We start from the raw sequence: 20,000 nt of genomic DNA on the forward strand, positions 1-20,000 counted from the left end.
AGACCCCCACAGTGCAACAAATGCTTCCACAGAACAGCGAGTATTTACACACACACACACACACACACACACACACACACACACACACACACACACACACACACACACCAGTACATCAGGGTTGTGGAGCTGGGGAGTGAGAGTAAGTGAGATTGGATGGTTATTAGCGTGTTACAAAATCAGAACATTACAGTTCTCTCTTTTACCTTCATCTCAACCCACTGCAAAGCTCATTTTGGTGTTTTATTGTTTGTGAGAGAATACAATCAATTGAAACAACACATTTTGTTACTCACAAATAGTGTGCTTGCTGTGATTAAAAAAAAATCCAAGTAACTTTTTTTTTTTCTGCGAGAAACTGCGTAGTAAGTGTGGTAAGTGCACCGTGTTTATGCGTAGTAAATGTACCGTATAAGAAATTGTTGTTTCATATGTTCATACTGGCAGATAAAGTTACTAGTCAAGTGGACCATGAGAGGCTGTTTTCACATCAAAGAACTGCCATTCCAGAATCACTGTTGTGTTTTAGGATTCGGATGAGCTGGATTCTAGAATGGATGTCAGTTAGAATTAGAGTTCCTCTAGGAATTCTGTTACCATGGCAGCACTGCTTTCTCCAGACTTCATCACAGCCTCATTCCAGTGCCTTTCAGTATCCGGGTGGCATTTCCTGTCCGAGACAGTCTGAGCTAAGCGGATTCAATTCTCCGAGCCGCCTTCACCCGTCACAGGCCGATGTTTCTGGCCTGGCCGGAACGTTCTGGAACGCGGTGCAGCGGAATGTCTCTCGCGCTTCCCCCCGGCATGCCACCCGCCCGAGCATGGGGCGCTCACCCGCGAAAGAGAGCTGAGCTGAAGGTGGGCAGAGCATGGGACCTGGGGTCCTGTGGGGTCCCCTGCTGTCACTCAAGGTCTGAATCCTCACAGCAACTGTTCACAAGTAGCCCACAGATGGTAGAGTGTCGTATTAAACTCGCTCTTCGAGTTAATGGCTGCCTTTAAACACAGCAGTACTCAGTATTTGGGAAACTGGCCACTGTAGCACTAATGGCGCAGATGCCGACGCTGTACCGCCCTCTGTTGGTGAAGAATATTACTACACCGCACGGGTGACCAGCAGGCCACAGCCATCTTGCATTTCATCTTGATTTGTTCTTTATAAAGGATATTGTTGTACCCTTGTTTGCTAGTTTTCCACACCAATGTGTCTAGTGGTGTTGTGTGTTCATTCCTCTTTGTCTCCCTCTGACTCTATTTGTCAATTCACACAATTAACCTTTAACTCAATAATCTCACCCTTTTGTGGCTGCCATTTTCACAGTGAACCCAGGTCTCCAAGGCAACGCTTTTTGCATGGATGTCAGCTCTATGACTGAGTGTGGGTTTTTTTGTGTGTGTGTGTATGGGTGTGTGTGTGTGTGAGAGAGAGAGAGAGAGAGAGAGAGAGAGAGAGAATGTGTCTTTACAGGACAGAGAACAGGGTTAAGTGGAGTACCTTGCTTAAAGGGGAGGGGCTTTGTCACACCTGAGCAATCACCAATCAGACATTTAACCTGACATCACAAAGTCTTTCCCTCAGAAGTGCAAAGAGCCATCAGTGAGCACTATAGCATGATGTGATTGGTGGTTTAGAAGTTTGCGAAAGTGCCGCCTTTATTAATGGCCACGTAAAAACATTGGTCCCCCTGATGACTGACCACCAAGTCAGCCAATTAATGTTTGTTAAATTACTCTGAAAGCCAATAAGTATTGGTTAAACGTCACGACCGCCTCATCAATGCAGACTCACTATTTCCACCTATCTGTGAAAGGAAAAAAAAAAAAACATAATTCTGTACATCACGAAGGACAACTGACATCCACACTGTAATATTCTACTCAATTAGTCAGACCAGTCCAGTCATTCAGTATTCACACTGAATCACTTTAATTCTGTATCATATTAATCTGAAGCACTTCAATCCAAAGTTCACTCTGTCAAGGCATGCGGGTCATGTAAGTATATATCCCTTTGCCTTGTCTGATTCCTGCTATATTTGCCATTAGGCGAGTGTTTAAAGTCATGATTCCGGTTCGTATCCATTATCCAGAAATATGGCTCTTCTGTACTGATTGTTGTAAACGTGGTGCAGATGGAGGTAAACCTGCCTGTCAATGATCTAGAAGGTTCTGTGTTTTAGTGCATGCTCTTTGTGTTAACTGCAGTAAGTCATGCTGATTCTTTTTCTATAAATACTACTACCATGTAAACCTGTTGAGTTTGTAGAATTGTCCACCAGAAAGGCTACAGTAACACACACACACACACACCCTTAGAGATTAATCTGTCTACTTAAGATGACTGAGCATTCTGGGATCTACTGGGACTGTTGAATATGAACATGAATATGAACCCACCCGGTGGCTTTTTTTTTCTTCATTTACTGTGTTGCTGTAGTCCTTATGGTGGGGGCACGCAAGAAAACATTAGAACAGCACCAAAGGTAGCAGGTCCTATCGTGGTGGATGGCAGCCTCTGTGTTCTGAAGAGAGCTCAGCACCTCAAACGACAATCCACTTATCTTAACGATCCAATTCAACATCCAAGTTCAAGATGCCAAAATAGATTCCTTTTCTTAAAATAGTGCTTTTGATAAATCACCATATGAAAAAAACAACATCTGACATTCCCTTAACACATGTATAAAACCTGTGGCATATTCATTGAAATTCTCTCACATAATTCATTATTATATTGTATATATTTTTTTCCTCACCAACACAGATGAGTGTTGATTTAAGAAAGCAACAAATGAAGAAAAAGAAAAGAAACTATCGTTTTGAGAAGACGAATATCATCTCATGGCTAAACTCACTTAAGAGAGTTAACTATATAAAATCCTTAATTACACTAATTGTATTTAATATTATGACAATTTTCGATATAAAAATATTAATTATAAACAGTGATAAGAAAACAAGGAGATTGAATCCCTCAGATTTAATTTGATTTGCTACAGAAGTTCGCCTCTCTTCCTTTCGTCCCTATTGTCTGTCGGCCACAGTGTGACCACGCCTCCTCTTACTCTGTGTTCAGCACATGTACGTTTGCATGTCTCGTGACTGTAGGCTGGGGCACCTGGTCCTCCTCTTAGATAGCCGTGTCCCAGAAGATGGTGGTCTGGGCGGAGTAGGGCGGGGGGCCGTATTTCTTGCCCCCGTTGGTCTTCTTCCAGCTGGGGAGGATAGGCATGCTCTCCTGCTTGCAGAGAGCCTTCTCCGCAGGTCTGTGCCGTGCTTTGATCTCCTTGCACAGGTGTCGCTTCTTCTCGATCATCTCCATCATGGTGTTGTCTCCACATGCCCATGGCAGTGGGAGCATCTGGGGGTGGGGGTAAGAGAATGTTGGTGCTGTCTTGACCTTCATCCTGCTACCATAGTGGTAGCACACAGGACTGACGTGGTCCTGTCTCACCTGTGGGACCAGGCTAGGCTGGGCGTGTGGTGGAGTTAGGCTTCCAGAACCGGAACCGAGTATCACATGGAATGTGTCACTTTGTGACACCGCTCAGACAGGATAATGACTTTCCTATTATCGAAGTCCAAACCCTGACGGAGGTCTGAATATTGTTAAGTCTAACAATAAGGTCTAAACTATCAGGAAAGTTTGAACATTTTCAAATCTAAACTCTAAATGATGTCAGGTCTAAAGTCTAAACACTATAAAGTCTATAAAGTGCAATACACACAACTGGACCAATCTCAATCCCACATGGGCCTGAAAAGTGCCCTGGAATCATTTATTTATTCGACATTTTGTAATTCTTACAAATGTTATTCTAGAGAACACTTTAAATCAATGTGTTGTTTGCCAGTGTTAACGCTGACCAAGAGTAAGACAGAATAAAGCTCCGAACTTTATTTCTAGCCTCGGTTCAACTCTTGGGAAGTCTAAGCAATGCAGACAACATCTGATACACATTCATACACTCAAACACATGATCATTTAAGAATGAGAATGTCTGGTAATCATGCACACTTTAAAGTGGAAACAAATAAGAGCAGTATACTGAGACAAACAAGCAACCCCCCACACACACAGACACACACACACACACACAAACACTCTCAAAAAATTGTGCTTTTGAGGGAGGAAGCAGCAGACAGACACACATGAAAGACAGCAGAGGCAGAAGAGGAGAGTCTGGGAGTTTGACTTGGCTTTATTTTTTACTTTCATTTGGGTTAGTTGGTTTAATCAAAGTTCATTTAGATTCATCTGGATTTTTATATGGTTAGTATTGAATAGTTTTACAGTCACACACATAGATTAAGCTTAGTGAATAAGTAATGTATAATGTGTGTGTGTGTGTGTGTGTGTGTCTGTCTGTAGGTGTGTGTGTGAGTGTGTGTGTGTGTGTGTGTGTGTGTGTGTGTGTATAACCGTCTGACTCCCCAGTCTCAATGACTCTGCACTTGGACACATAGGAAAAAAACAGTGTTCAAAAAGTAACACACACAGGCAAATCCAGAGAGGTCACTGACATCCAGGCTGTAAATTTACATGCACACATCAAACAATACACAGAAATGTGTTTGTAAATGTACTGAAAGTTGAATCCACCCATTTCAGTACAAGAGTACTGTAAGAATTATGGAGTTCTCCTGGAGTCAGTCTTGGCATAAACGTAAAACATCAGATAATTTTCATGAATGCAAACTTTACAAAAACGGTACAAAACACGGCTGCCTGAGAATCCGTAGAGATGTTTGGCAGTGTTTTAACGTGCAGCTTGCTTGAAATGGCAGATTAAACATTAGTCAAGCTATCCATTGCGAATGTGATAAAATTTTGCTGTACAATCAGTGTGTAATCCCTGTAAGACCGGGTCTGGTAGACCTAAGGCTATGTCTGAGCAGATTACAGAACACAATCCACAATCTACAGATCCTTCAACAATGGCTTCCTCTGAGAGAATGCGCAGTCACAGGGGAGATGTCACACTTCATTAGCAAAGTGTTACTGCTCCCAGCCTCTCGGAATCGACTAGGCGTGTTTACGTTTGTTGTTTGATGTTTGTATATAAGTAAAAAGATTTGCATCCGACGTTATTGGGGGTAAGATACAGGAGAGAAGGAAAAGACTGGGTCCAGAGCAGGGCTGTCTGCTTTGGTTAGAAAGGCCAGGATGAAGTAGACGTCTGGACGGCTGGTACGGTCAGCCATGCCATGCGTAGACATAGTCAGTATAGCCCCGAAAGGAGGCAGCTCTGATCTGGACCACATGGAAACACCCACGCAGGAATCGGACGGATCCTGCGTGAGTTCTGACCCACACCGAACACATGCAATGCCGCACATCAGAGTTGCGCAGACAACAGCAACCAGGACAGTGTGGATGCACAGCCAAGAGGTCAGAGTTCATGAGGTCACACGGAGGCAGACATACAGTAGAGACGCAGGTCGACTGACAGGCTGATGAACAGACACGGAGGCGGGGCAGAGCTCAGCAAACATGCATGCTGTCTCTCACTCCGAAGAGTAAGGGGGCGATACCTGGCATGGGCTCCCACCCTGATTGGCTGAGGGGTCAGGGGCGTGTCTTTGGGGGGTTCCTACAGGGGAGGGGACTCCTGACGTCGAGGCAGAACGGCCGAGTTTACAGGCGGCTTTGGGTTCTGTTGTGGAGAGCGGAGAGAGAGAGAGAGAGAGAGAGAGAGAGAGAGAGAGAGAGAGAGAGAGAGAGAGAGAGAGAGAGAGAGAGAGAGAGAGAGAGAGAGAGAGAGAGAGAGTTGCAGAGATAGGACAGAGATATGATATAGGTTGTCTCACACTAACACATTCATGCGATGTTAATGTGTTGATACACATCCTGTTCCAGTAGGGGGAGCTGTAGCACACTCAGTTGCTGAAGCGTGCCACTCTCTTTTCATGCAGCTTGTCTGCATCCATGTCATATTACCCTTAGTCCTTTTGAGCTTCAGTGTATAGTGAAGTGTACATCCTTTTAATAAAGTGTTACTTAATCCAAAGGGTAATATCGTAATGAGCCATATCATTCTTAATAAAGAAGTAATAAGTAATATAACACTGTGGAAATAAGGATTCATTAATGGGGCTGGATGAGGTGCATTTATTCACTAGTGTGATGGTCATCAGTATCAGCTGTCAGGAATAAAATAAAGGATTTGTAGCACCAATCAAACTACAAACCTGCTAAGTAAAACAACAGTCTAGCCATGGCTGTTTTCCTTACCTGTGGCTCCTCCCCCAAGCATGGTGGTTGGGCTGACAGAGGAGCGGCCCATCCTAGTGGGCGTGGCAGACTGTCCTGAAGGCGTGTCCCACTCCTGCGCTTTTGGGGAGGAGCTGCGCAGATTTCGATCCTTGCAGTCAGTGCTGTGGCTCCTGACCTTGCTATCAACTACACACGCACGCACGCACGCAGAGACATTATATACACATTTATTATCCCACCTTCATCAGTACTAACACAACATTGCATTAAATGCAGTCATGGTAGTAAAATCTGAAACAGAACTGAAGAGAGAGAGAGAGAGAGGGAGAGGGAGAGAGAGAGTGCAGGAATTGTACATTGTACATTGTGTATATAATCATAATATACATATATTGTACATACATTGTTAATATATTTTTGTACATACATAGAATATATATATTTATCTGCATATATATATATTTCTCTATGCACCCCTGTTTCTCTTCCTCAGTTTGGACAGAGCACTCTCCACCATTTCACTGCGAGTTATACTGTGTATGACTATGTATGTGACGAATAAACCCAACTTGAACTTGAACTTGAACGGGAGATGGAGGGTATTACATCCTGTTAAAAGGTGACGGAACCCAAAGGCAGAGCAAGTGAACTCCTCCTCCTCCCCTCCCCTCTTCCTCCTCCTCCTCCCCTCCCCTCTTCCTCCTCCTCCTCCCCTCCCCTCTTCCTCCTCTTCTCCCCTGCTCCTCCTCCTCTCCATCCCCCTTTCTTCCTCTCTCTCTCCCTCAAATACATTTAACTGCTGAATTCACTGTTACTTTCCATCCGAACTGCAGCAACTCTACACACACACACACACACACACACACACACAGAGAGAGAGAGAGAGAGAGAGAACATTGCTGACGGTACCAGAGTATTGGTCAGGTAGGCTAGAATGGGAGCTGAGTCAGAGAAGGAGTGGGTGTGAAGACCAGGGTTGGGAGGTGTAGACATGGACGTTTATATAGCAGCTCTCCCTGGAGAAGGTATGCTATGTCCTTGTCATTTTAGCTTATATGTGTATTTGTACAATTGGTACGATGATATTTCTGCAGTATTCAGACTGCATGCAAGTACGCCAACACAGAGTACTCTAGGTCACCTAAAACACATGGTGACACTGTAGGGCCAGTAACCAGTAACAACCAAAACGGGACACAACTTCATAAAGGGCAAATTTACCTCATCACACAGGTATTTCATTACACCATGTATCGATTCATAATGTCAAATCGTCAAAATCATGTTTTGAGTTTTCAAATTTCAACTCAAATTTCTAAAATACATTTTTGGAAATTAGCCACTAAATTAATATCAGTTGTCTGCACAGATGCAAAAGCAGACACAGAATTACAGTGTATGGAAATGCGCTGCTAAACATTACTGCCCACACTAGTATGTGAACACATCATGCCTTTATTATCTGACTGTGACCAACAAACCAGAGATCTAATTCTCGATTAATCTACTGAATATCAAGTTAATACGTAAACTGTGGTCAGTGGTTTCAACCCCAGTGCTTGTCCTCATCCATCCTTTCACACACACACCCCTCTCTCCCTCTCCCTCCCTCATTCATTCTCTCTCTCTCTCTCACTCTCTCTGGGGGTCTATCAGTGATCACATTCATCATGTCCTTTATTCACTCTGAGGGCAATAAGGAAATTACTTTAGTAGCAGATGAAAGCTTTTCAATTATTTCGGCTGACAAGAGAATGTGTGTGTGTGTGTGTGTGTGTGTGTGTGTGTGTGTGTGTGTGTGTGTGTGTGTGTGTGTGTGTGTGTGTGTGTGTGTGTGTTTATGACAGTATGGGCCCTGTGTGACACAGTGTATGCATAAAATTCCTATTGTTAGAATAAAATCACCGATGTTGGTCTAGTATGAAGCACCTTCGGCCTGGACTGTCCATGTCTGCTCTGGTCCATGAGTGAATCACTCTCCGCTCCTCTGTTCTCCTCATGCAGTGCTCATGATCGGCTAACCTCCGACTGCTCCCAACAAACTCTTATCACCCTTCTTACTTTCACACACATGCACACATATACGCACACGCTCTCACACACACGCACGCACACACACACACCCATACACAAACATGCACACACACACACACACACCCTATTTCCCCTCTCTAAATCACTTACCTCTTTCTCTGTAAATATTTTTTAAAGTAACAATAAGCAATGACAGAATCTGCTCAGACATCTGAGCCTATAATATTTCTCCCAGTAAATATACTTGAGTTATTCCCAACATCTAATGATGGTACAGCAGTACACTTGCTTGTGCTTAGAATTCACCTCAAAGCACGCATGAATGCAAGTTTACTTACACTTACACACACGCACCCACGCACCCATGCACACACACACAGGTCTCTGGGCATGTCTGCGGAGGTTCCATTAGCTTGGGCTTTCCCGCTCCATTACTTTCCATTTAATTAGCTCCCTCTGCCATTAGCAGCAGGCGCTAACGCTAACTCTGTCAAAAATTTATCATCTCTGCTCTGTAATGAAACTACAGACTGTCAGCAAGGTCCCAGCATAGAATGCTTAAATGCTAATGTGTGTGTGTGTGTGTGTGTGTGTGTGTGTGAAGTGTTATGTGATTTTGACGTGTACACACTTTGAGCTGAACAGTTTTTTTCTATCCAATCAGCAGCCAACTTTAGATCCTCAGTCAGAGATTAAAGCCAAGCTATGCCCAACACCACCAAGCACTCAAAGCAACACACACACACACACACACACACACACACACACACACACACACACACACACACACACACACACACACACACACACACACACACACACACACACACACACACACACACACACACACACACACACTGCCATAACTAAGACAGATAGCAAAGGTAGAGTAAGACATGACCTTTGGTACTTCAGTGCTTTGGCTGTGTAGTTTGAGAAAGATTAACAGTGACTGGGGCTGTGGTACCTCTGTACTGACTAATGACATTCAGTATAATCCATCTGTATCAAACAACCCAGGGCCTAAAGTCTTTAGTCTATGAACCTACCTGAGTTTACTGGCACCAACTGGTTCTGAGGTGAGTCAGTGAAACCACTGCTATTCAAAACAATATATCCAATGATGTCATAAAGGAAAACTTGGAGAACTATCATAACCTAATAGAGCCTGAACTGTAAAACTATCAGACCATGAACATGTAGGTGCTTTTGGTCTTCCACTGTTCCATTTCTCCAAAATTCTTAGGATGTCTTTGGCCCCTGGTCCTTTAGGTGGCCCCTGGTCCTCTGGGCTGTCCACTTAATTAACACCCCTGCCATCAGTTTCTGTAGTCACACTACCACAGTCTTTCCTTGTAGCATATAATGTTAATGTTATAATGTTCCACCTCCGATTTGCCATGCTAAGAATTAAATACTATAGCAAGGCATTAGGGAGAAGCAATACTATTAGCATAATGCTAATTTAACATTTGAATATGTAAAAAATACCTAATACCTTTATTCAAACTGTCACAAAACCTTTAACTATTTGAACTTTTTAAACATTCAGATTTCTAATCAAATAATGACTTTTCATTATATAAACCAAGAATGTATGCATATTTTCAGGCTATGACATACTGGTACTGCAGTCCATCAGGGGATTACCAGACTGGCCTAATAGTCAGAGCTGAGGGAACCAGAACATCAGCCTATACAGCAGAACTACAGCCTTTAAGACAGCTACTTGCCTAACAGTCAGAGCTGAGGGAACCAGAACCCCAGCCTATACAGCAGAACTACAGCCTTTAAGACAGCTACTTGCCTAACAGTCAGAGCTGAGGGAACCAGAACCCCAGCCTATACAGCAGAACTACAGCCTTTAAGACAGCTACTTGCCTAACAGTCAGAGCTGAGGGAACCAGAACCCCAGCCTACACCAGAACTGCAGCTTCTAAGGCAGTGGGCAAAATTAGACACATACTGAGGCTTACAGGGCATGAAATAATGGATTTTTGCACACTATGTAAGTCACTAAATGCCATGTAGGTTGATTAGAGCAAAGTGACTATCTGTGCATAACAGATGCAATAAGGCCAATTTCAAGTGAAACATTAGAAAGGAAAAATACTGTTAATGTATAGGAGGAGCTAGAGCGCAGAGACCACAGGTTCCCGTTTGAAGTATGAAGAAGAGATGATGCTACAGTTATGAAATGCATTTTTGCTTATTTTCAGACGTTGTCAGTTTAATGTTTTTTGTCATTTTAGTGACTTGCTCCTTAAGTTGTTTGGGCAAGCTGACACACATTGCATTACACAGAATAGTGCTTAGCCCAGTTAGAGATCTTTGTAAGGTGGATCTGTCAGATCAGGGAAATTACACAAAAATATTTGTTGTGGTTTCTGTGAATGGGACTGAATACTGCTGGTGTGTAAATTGTGTCATATTGATCTGTTGTCATTGATTTTACACATAAAGTGGTGATCAGGTGATGCTGTGGTGCCGTCAGGGTCAGTTTGATTCTCTGTCTCTGACTCTCTCTCTCAAACACACACACACACACACACACACACACACACACACACACACACACACACACACACACACACACACACACACACATATATATAAGCTCTCTGTTCCAACTGTCACTTTTTAGTGAGGTCTGTTGTGGCGTGGAAGTTTTCTATTCATAGCAATTTAGCTGCACTGACATAGACATCTAATAGCCTCCAACAGACCACACACATGAGCTCATGCGTGAACAAGTTTGCATTTCTGCACAGCACACACATGTAGCAAGGTCTCTCTCTCTCTCTCTCTCTCTCTCTCTCTCTCTCTCTCTCTCTCTCTCACACACACACACACACACACACACACATTAATCTTGCATCCTCCATGCTCCATCAGGCACCAGTCCTGACTCATAAAACCTTAGAAGACAAACTGACAATGCTTATATGTATATCTGTGTGTGTGTGCTTGTGTGTGTGCACGCATGTGTTTGTGTGTGTGCGCGTGTGCACTTGTCTGTATACACTTTTTATATCTTTGGTAGATCGGGCGTGGAGGGTTAAATTGTTTGTGACTGATTGATGTGTGTATTCATGTGTGTACACATTTACTATGTCACTGAAAATGAAAGACTAATGTGTCACTCTGGTGTGTGTGTGTGTGTGTGATATAAACCAAAAGGACTGGACCAGCTCTCTCTGCAAACCACAACTCCTCATCATTCTGAGTGCAAGAGCCAAAACTGAAGCTCAGTTTTCACTTAATTAAGAAGCTACTAAGTTGAAGAGCTCAAGTAGCAATGCTGCGGTCAGTTTCACATAATTTTCTGCCTCTCAGTTTGTAGGCTGATCACTGAATGGACACACACCATGGACATACATACATATATATATATATATATATATATATATATATATATATATATATATGTGTGTGTGGGGGGGGGGGGGTGTAGAAAAGGATATCAATAAATATTCTTTGCAACACCATTTTCAATAATGCAATGGGGTTTATGATTTATCAGCATTTTTTAAAACCTGAGAACGACATCTTTTGTCTTGCTTAAATGTAATTTACTGGATTACAGCCTACTTTATCAATAGCCAACAAGAAAACAAGTGAACTATAAAAGCTAGATTTGAGATCTGAATCAGTTTCTGAATAAACAAAGACCGTGCACTCAAACCCCACTGGAGCTTTAAATATCATTTAAAGCACCAGCACTAATAAACTGTGTCTGGCAGAATACGCCACCCTGGCAACAATCCAGAAGAGGCCATAAACATGTCATTGATGGTTCTCACCTTAAATGTGATCAAGATAAAAACACCAACAAACCTAAAAATTCGAATTGTACATCCTTCATCTTCACTCCTAAAATGTTTCTGTGACATTCACCTATGGCTTCCTATGTCTGTGGAGTACACATAAGAGGTGACGTACAGGCTAAACTCCCGTGTTCATTCCTCAGCGTCAGGGTACGGAGAAATGAAGTCAGAAAAAAGTTTGCTGACTGTCAGAATCAGGCAGCGGCTCTGGCCACAGGGGGAACAGCACAGTCTCCCGGTCTCAGCAAGCATTCCAAAAGAAGAAAATGTCGTCGTTGTGGCAATTTTCTGAGCAATCGTTCAAGAATAAGCTTATTGATCTCACTGTGGAAACCTATGATAAACAATGGGATGAATTTGAATTGAGGCTATCGATAACACTGCAGGGTACTGACAACAAGCCGTTTGTGAAAAAAAAACAAAAAAAAACAAAACCACAACAACTGATGGCCCAGTATCAGCCTACAAAGAAAGGCCCATCAAGCCGTGTTAGCAACACGATGAAACATCTGTAACTCACTATCGCAGAGCTCCTTGTTCTTGCGGCTGCCGGACCCTTTTCTCAGTGCGTTCTTTCCGGAGCTGAGCAGGTTGTTGAGCTCGTCCAGCGGGCTTGTGGGCGTGCGACTGCCGCGGCCCCCCGACCCCGAGCCGGAGCCGGCTGACCCCGCCGAGGCGGTGGAGACGTTCTGCATGGAGCCGCCGTGCACGCCAGAGGAGATGGAGAGGCTCCGGCCATCACGCGTACCCTGCGGGCCTCCGGAGGTGCTGCGTGGGATGGTGCCCGTTAGCAGGGCGTCGTAAGGGGGTGGACGCTTCAGGCTGAGCGGGGTCAGCGCGCGGCCCATGCTGACCGGGGAGGGGCAAGCCGAGTGGCTGCGGGGGTAACCGTGGGCTGCCGCCGCGCCCCCACTCTTATATAGTGCCGACGGCAGGGGAGGAGCCGAGGATCGGCCTGACACCGTGATCGTCTGGGCGGACGACGGGTCTTTGCCGTCTGACGACTTCTTGTGGTGGTGGTGGTAGTGGTGGTGGTGGTGGTGGTGGTGGTGATGGGCGTGGTGGCCCGAAGGCTGCTGCGCTGGCAAAGGCTGCCCGGGGTCACCCGCTGTCGGGGACGAGCCGGGTTTGCCATAGCCCACGTTCTCCAGCATGGGGAGTTTAGTGACCTCTAGTGGAGTAAGGGGGGACTCGTCCGAATTTGGGGAACACTGAGCAGGTGCTGGAGGGAACACCAGCAGGGGGGGGCGGTGAGTCAGCAGGTTAGGAAAGGGTGCGGGGATGTCACAGAGCGAGCCACGAGGGGTCGAGGGCCGTGTTAGTTCTACATCAGGAATATGCATGGGGCAGGGCTCCCAGCGTGAGTGGTCAGTGGGCGGGGCAATTTCTTCATAGGTGGGGTATTTCATCTCCTCGTATACGCTCTCCCCCTGGTCGCCCTCGTCGTCAGCATTGCCCCCGGTGATGTGGCTAAAATCGCGCAGAATGTTCCCCACCATCTCGATGTACACAGGCTCCGCCTCCTCGTCAGTGTCCAGGGCGGGGCTTTGATTCTGAGACACAGACTTCTTCTTCTGCCTCCGTGGCAGAGAGGCAGACTTAAACTTCATGCCGTGGCTGTGGATGTAGGACTCGTCGAAGGAGGTGCTAAGCTGAGTGTTGGGGTTGCGCTTTGGTTTTGGTGGAGGCATGCGCCGATACTCCTCACTGCACGGCCGGCTCTGGGACCCTAAGAACAACAAACACATTTTACTTGATGCAGTGGCACTTTTATTTCCTTGAAGGGTTTTTCATTTCATTCTTTAGATTAACTTTAGTCTTTTGTTTAAATCAATCATTTTTAACTTCATTTAAATTGTTTTTATAACATATTTTCTTTTTATTTCTATATCTTCCTGAGGAAGCAGATCTTTGGATGTAACAAGCTTTATCAAGCCAGAATCCCACAGAAAGCTATTTAACATCATTAAGGTCATCTTACCGAGAAGACAGAGGACTCTAATGGTTCTACCTACATCTTCTACATAGATGTATATGTGCTACTACTGAAATACGCACAATACAAATGTTACACTTCGACATTCCATGTCCATTTCCTCTATAACCATTCTATGAGTTCTGAGTGCTAATGAAAGACATCTTCTCACCTCACCCAGGTGCCAAGACTACAAGAAGTATGACAGTAGGCCTTCCCTTAGACCCCCATTTCAAGGTGATCCCTTCACCCTCAAATGGGTGCAAGGGGACTTGCAATAGTAATGTGTATGCCACAAGACAGTGTATTTGCAGGCTGCGGCTGTGCATGGTGAGTTATAAATGACTGCGTATATCTTCTAGCTGTGCCATTACTATACTATTTTAATTAGCATTTTGAAATCTTGTAGCCAGTTAGCTTTCTTTCTGTGGCCTGATTGGAAATGGTAATATTCCAGTGTGTTATCAGTCAGCAGGGTTCCAATTTGTTAAATCACATTCACCCTTTGCTAGATGCTCTTATTTCGAGCCACTTAAATATTTAATAAGTGTAAGAGTACATGCGCTTCCAGGGAGATGAACCCATGGCCGTGGTAGTACTAGCATCTCCTCTACCTGTGATAACTGGTGAGCTACAGAAGCAGAAACACTGTCCTCCACCACTAGGGCACAGTGAGCGCTAGGCAAGGTTGGTGACTTGTACTTTGGACGTATTTTGAAGACTTTTGCTTAACTGACTCATGACTAAGCTTGTTACGTAAGACTCATGACATTTAAGTGTGCTGAAATAACGGCTGAATAAAGTTTTTTTTTTTTTTTGTATGTATGCTAGCAACCGGACAGATTGTGTTAGCTGAGGGCTAGCTAATAAATACATTTTCTAGTAAGTTTGATATAATTTTAAGCTTTTGTACATGCGCCATTGTCCTAGTGCCATTTTCTTAGCTAAATGTATTTGCAAACCAGCGTAAATTTAACATTAGGTTTCAGGCACCGTTCCATGTCTTTGCAATTGAGAATGCATGTTAGTTTGTGTGACTAGCAATGTCACAAATTTTGTTGTTCAAGTGACTTCATACTCGAAATTTTATTCAGAGGCACGATTCAGTCTCATGCCCCAGAGACACAAGACTTGATTCAGACAATCCATTACTCGTGAACATCTCTGGTGCTAGCACCAGGAACCAGTGTGTTAGCTGAGTGCTAGCAGCAGGACAGACTGAGCTAGCTGAGTGCTAGCAGCAGGACAGAATGTGTTAGCTGAGTGCTAGCAGCAGGACAGAATGTGTTAGCTGAGTGCTAGCAGCAGGACAGAATGTGTTAGCTGAGTGCTAGCAGCAGGACAGAATGTGCTAGCAGCAGGACAGAATGTGTTAGCTGAGTGCTAGCAGCAGGACACAGCATATTAGATGTTAGCAGCTGTGCTGTCTGCTCCATAGAGCAGCAGTGGATTTAATCGGAGTGCCATCAAGGATGTTTTATTATTTATTATCTATTACCTAAGAACTTCACAACTGTGTTATGACTGTGTGTGCGTGTGTGTGTGAGTGATGAAAATTAATGTGGTGTGTGCTCAAGTATAAGAAAATAACTAATAGGACCCTCTGATGATTTTAAGCTAGAATGAACATTCTGCTGGTGATTAATTAAGCATAATTAATTCATTAGCTAAGCTGGTATTCGTAAGAAATAAGACAAAAGTGCTATCGTGTGTGTGTGTGTGTGTGTGTGTGTGTGTGTGTGTGTGTGTGTGTGTGTGTGTGTGTGTGTGTGCCTGATCATGTGAAAGACAGAAAAACAGTTGATGATACCATTTAATATAGATTTTATTTTCTGACCCTATAAATAAGGAAGGGAGCCTTTGTACAGTACTAGACACACACACACATACACACACAAATGTATGCACACAGACACGCACACACAAATGCACACAAATACAAAAACACACACACACACACACAGATCAAGGAAAAGGTCTTAGCTGAGCTAGCTGTGCTGGATGGGTTTTTTCGTAAAATAAGAATTTGAAATATGACACATTCTGGGGAATGTGCAAGTGTGACACATTGTTAAAAACCCAGTCATGATTCTTCTCTGTATTTCACACACACACACACAAAGTGCACATAAAAGTAATAGAGAAAGAGGAGCCGGGTAGAAAACTAGGCCACTTTAACTTCATGAATGAACTCAGCTCTGATTACTCAGCTGGAAAGCACACACAGCGCTTACTTCCTCTTGGGTTTTCACTCGCGTGCTCTCTGGTTCCTCTCATCTCTACATGCATCAACCTACATGCTCACAGCCAAGGGCACCCTGACCCACCTCTCTCTTCCGCTGCAGGCAGGGGACCATCTAAGCGTGTGCCAACTTCTCTTCCGTACTAGTCATGGTTACTGTGATGGCATGGAATGTATCTGAGGTTCTAATCTCCAGCTGAGGCTGTGCCATTATATCATCTCTCTCTCTCTCCCTCTCTCTCTGTTTGTATGTGTGATATGTAAATTGCATGGATCCACGTAAGTTGGGTGATGGTAGAGCTCAGTGACACAGATTAAAGTAGACATGATGACATGTTCTAACTAATCCCTGAGAGAGAGAGAGAGAGAGAGAGAGAGAGAGAGAGATTGGGGGCTGCAGTGCCCCACCCTTTCAATCTGACAGAATGAGGACGAAGTATCCTGTAGTCTCAGCTCTTAACACAACACACACACACACACACACACACACCAAAAAAAAGCCAAAAAAAAACATGCCTAAATGTTCTATCCCTCACACCATGTCCCTCAGCTCTAGGCATCTATGTCTGTTTGCCCCTGGTCTGTGCTGTACGTTGTGTGAGTTTGATGACGGTGGCGGGGTGGGGGAAGCAGGCACTATGTTCCCAAAGAGAGTAGGTAAGACTCTCTGTGTCTCTCTCCTTCTCTCTTTTACCCCTTCTCTCCAGAAACATGGTGCTCTTTGTCTGTTTATTTTATTTCTCGGGGTGCCTTTGGGCAACTGTCTTTGCTTTTGTGACGTAGCTAGATAACTGGTGTTGTTGTGTTTCTGTATATGTGTGTGTGTGTGTGTGTGTGTGTGTGTGTGTGGTGTCAACAACTAATTCCTAGAAAGACTTATTGTTGTGACAACATGTTCCAATTCTTATCATTTTTCATAGAAATTTGCCTTATCCATTGAATTTTCTTTTCCTGGATAGAAAGATTCTGCCCTATCATACACCTGCACAGATCTGATGGGGCAGAATTACAGCCTTCTTCATTGTGTGGTGTGGTGTGGTGCCTACAACCAACCTCAACACCACCCCAACAACTCCTTAGTGGAACCATAGCAAACTCACAACAGCTGAGTTCATGTTGTCTAGGTCAGGTTCTAGCTTTTGTGAGAACGAGGAGAGAAGCTGGAGAAAGAGAGGGATGGGGAGGAGTGATGGAGCAGAGAAGTGGAAAGAGGAAAGGCAGAGGAAAAGAGAGTGGAAGAGAGATGAGAGGAATGTGAGAAAATGAAGGGAAGAGGCTAAGGATGACGTGGGAGGGTGACGAGGGGGAGGGGTGAGAAAGTGAAATAACACCCAGTGAAGAGATAGAAGATAAGACTGGCCAGAAGAGAGATGGAGGGAGAGAAGGAGAGAGAGATGGAGGGATTTTCAGTTGTTGGATCTTCCTTAAGAGGGATGTCACCCTCAATGCCAGCAAACCCCAAAGGCACACATCGCTGGCAGATTCTCTCTCTCTCTCTCTCTCTCTCGCTTTCTCTCTCTCTCTCTCTCTCTCTCGCTTTCTCTCTCGCTCGCTCGCTCCCCCTCCCACTCACTCTCTAGCTCTTTCTGTCTGTCTTGCCCCCCCCCCCCCCCCTGCACACACACACACACAAACACACCCACAATGCCATGGTGCAAAGACTCATAAATAATCTCTCCATAAAGGTCATTTTGTGTGCTAAAAAAAACAAACCTGTCCTTGTTTAATTAATTTGAATTAAAATCGGAACCTGCTGTTTATCTGCTTCTAACAGCACAAGGCACTAAATGAGGGCAAGACATTTAATGCAGGGCATTTTTGTAATCAACATTTAGTTGCAGGTTAGTGCAGTATACCACAGTATTTCTGTGTTTAAGAACAGCAGTTAAATAATATGTAAAAGAAGCATAGGTTAGATCTGTAGCATACACAGTGCTGGTGCCAATGAGCAATCAATGGTGGATTCAATGTGCAATATGGCTAAATACACTTTCTGCCATTTGGGCCAGTAGGCTTATCGAGCCTATATTGGGTTATTAGGTATATACAGTTTTGAACTAGAGTACGTGTGTGTGTGTGTGTGTGTGTGTGTGTGTGTGTGTGTGTGTGTGTGTGTGTGTGTGTGTATACGCGCGTGTGTGTGTGTGTGTGTCTGTGCAGGAATTTGAGAAAATGTGAGTGAAGTGCGTTAAAAAGCTTCTCCCTCTGAATGGAGTCCAGTGAAGCATTAATGCAGTGTAGCACTCAACAGAGCCACACAAACCACTTCCAGCAGCCTGTGACTGTGTGTGCGTGTGTGTGTGTGTGTGTGTGTTCAGCCGTGCTGATCCGTGACTTTATAGTTGAGATGTTTTTTGTGAACCATCATCTGTGTTCAGTTGACATTCCATTTGAATCTGTGAGCACCAGTACGGGACCCTGGCCCACACTGTTACCCATGGCAATGGTAGCCTTCATTCATGAAAACACTGTGGTCAGTAGGGGACCAATTAAAGTCTCCTGAGAGATCAGGGTGACCAGTCAGAAGAGGACAAAGGACTGATGTCACGTTCTCCTTTGAAAGACTTTTCAGTTGAAGTAGAGTTTTCATTATCCAACATATAGAATCTAAAGAGGCAAGATTTAGAAGAGACAGGAGAGAGTGAGAGAGAGAGAGGGAGAGAGAGAGTGAGAGAGAGAGAGTGAGGGAGAGAGAGAGAGTGAGAGAGAGAGAGAGAGAGAGAGTGAGAGGGAGAGAGAGAGAGAGGGAGACTGTCTATGATGTTGACATATTTAGTCCAGACAGAGGAAAAACAGAGAAAGAGAGAGGACAGAGAAGTGTGGTTGTACTCTATATGTCCAAATATACACACTCGCAGTCGACTGTAAAATATACTTGTATTGCTACTTGTGAGCAAATAGCACTGACATATAGTAGCTTTGAACTCAAACCCAGTACGACATTCATGCTGCATAGTCTTTATACTGCACAAAACCGTGGAGGAATGTTATAGAATTCACTACATACTTGTGCATGCTTAAAAAGACTTTGAACACGTTACACGCGTTCCCACTCACCGTCACGCTTGTCCGGCTCCTTTGACCCCTTCCCAGGGCCGAGGGCCACATTGACCGTCTCGGATGACGTGCTGAGTTTGGTGTTGGGGTCCCGTTTAGGCTTGGGCGGGGGCTGCTTGCGAAGGGTGGGGCTGCCCCCCTCTTCCTCGGCTCCTCCCACCGAGTGCAGCGACTGAGAACGCACAGCAAAGCCCTGCCCACACGGCGCTGCCAGGCGGTCCTGTGGAGCCGGCATCGTCATGGAGCCCATGCGGAAGTGTTTGCTGGCGTATGGCCCGCCCTCGGCCACACCCACCACATCCTCCTCGATCCTACAGAGACACACATGCCAAGACATCCGGGTCAGTATCGATGGCCCCCTTCCTTTTTTATTTTCCCTCGTCAGAACGCCCTGCTCAGTAGTCGTGACAGGCTGGCCATGAGTGCTAAGAAACGTGTGCTAAAATGTTTCCCATCGAACGTTCAGAATCCTGTTCCTGCCGTGTTCTACAGTGGCTGGAATATAAGATTGCAGTAGACTACAAGTGAAGCTAGCCTGTGTTCCATCCATCCATCCATCCATCCATCCTTTCACTTACACAACCACCCCTGCCTTGCCGTCATTGAATAATACAATTCTGAGCTTTTTGCCTGCATCTTAAGGGCATT

The 20,000-nt window shown here is 44.6% G+C and overlaps 1 protein-coding gene across 2 annotated transcripts in view; it reads right to left on the bottom strand.

The window, feature by feature from the left end:
* The window catches only part of nyap2a (neuronal tyrosine-phosphorylated phosphoinositide-3-kinase adaptor 2a), a 39,292-nt gene that overhangs the window by 144 nt on the left and 19,148 nt on the right, over positions 1-20,000 (bottom strand). For both annotated transcript variants that reach the window (XM_035534489.2, XM_035534486.2), the window contains exons 3-7: positions 19,353-19,663; positions 12,599-13,807; positions 6,236-6,403; positions 5,536-5,657; positions 1-3,361 (exon numbers count right to left, since the gene is read on the bottom strand). The exon at positions 1-3,361 is cut by the window's left edge and continues 144 nt beyond it. In XM_035534489.2, the coding sequence (XP_035390382.1) occupies positions 3,131-3,361; positions 5,536-5,657; positions 6,236-6,403; positions 12,599-13,807; positions 19,353-19,663 (2,041 nt within the window). In that variant the 3' untranslated portion in view covers positions 1-3,130. The remainder of the gene's footprint in view (positions 3,362-5,535; positions 5,658-6,235; positions 6,404-12,598; positions 13,808-19,352; positions 19,664-20,000) is intronic.

The sequence above is a fragment of the Electrophorus electricus genome, chromosome 17 (assembly GCF_041902795.1).
Source record: "Electrophorus electricus isolate QZ-2024a chromosome 17, ASM4190279v1, whole genome shotgun sequence".
In the NCBI taxonomy this organism is placed as follows: Eukaryota; Metazoa; Chordata; class Actinopteri; order Gymnotiformes; family Gymnotidae; genus Electrophorus; species Electrophorus electricus.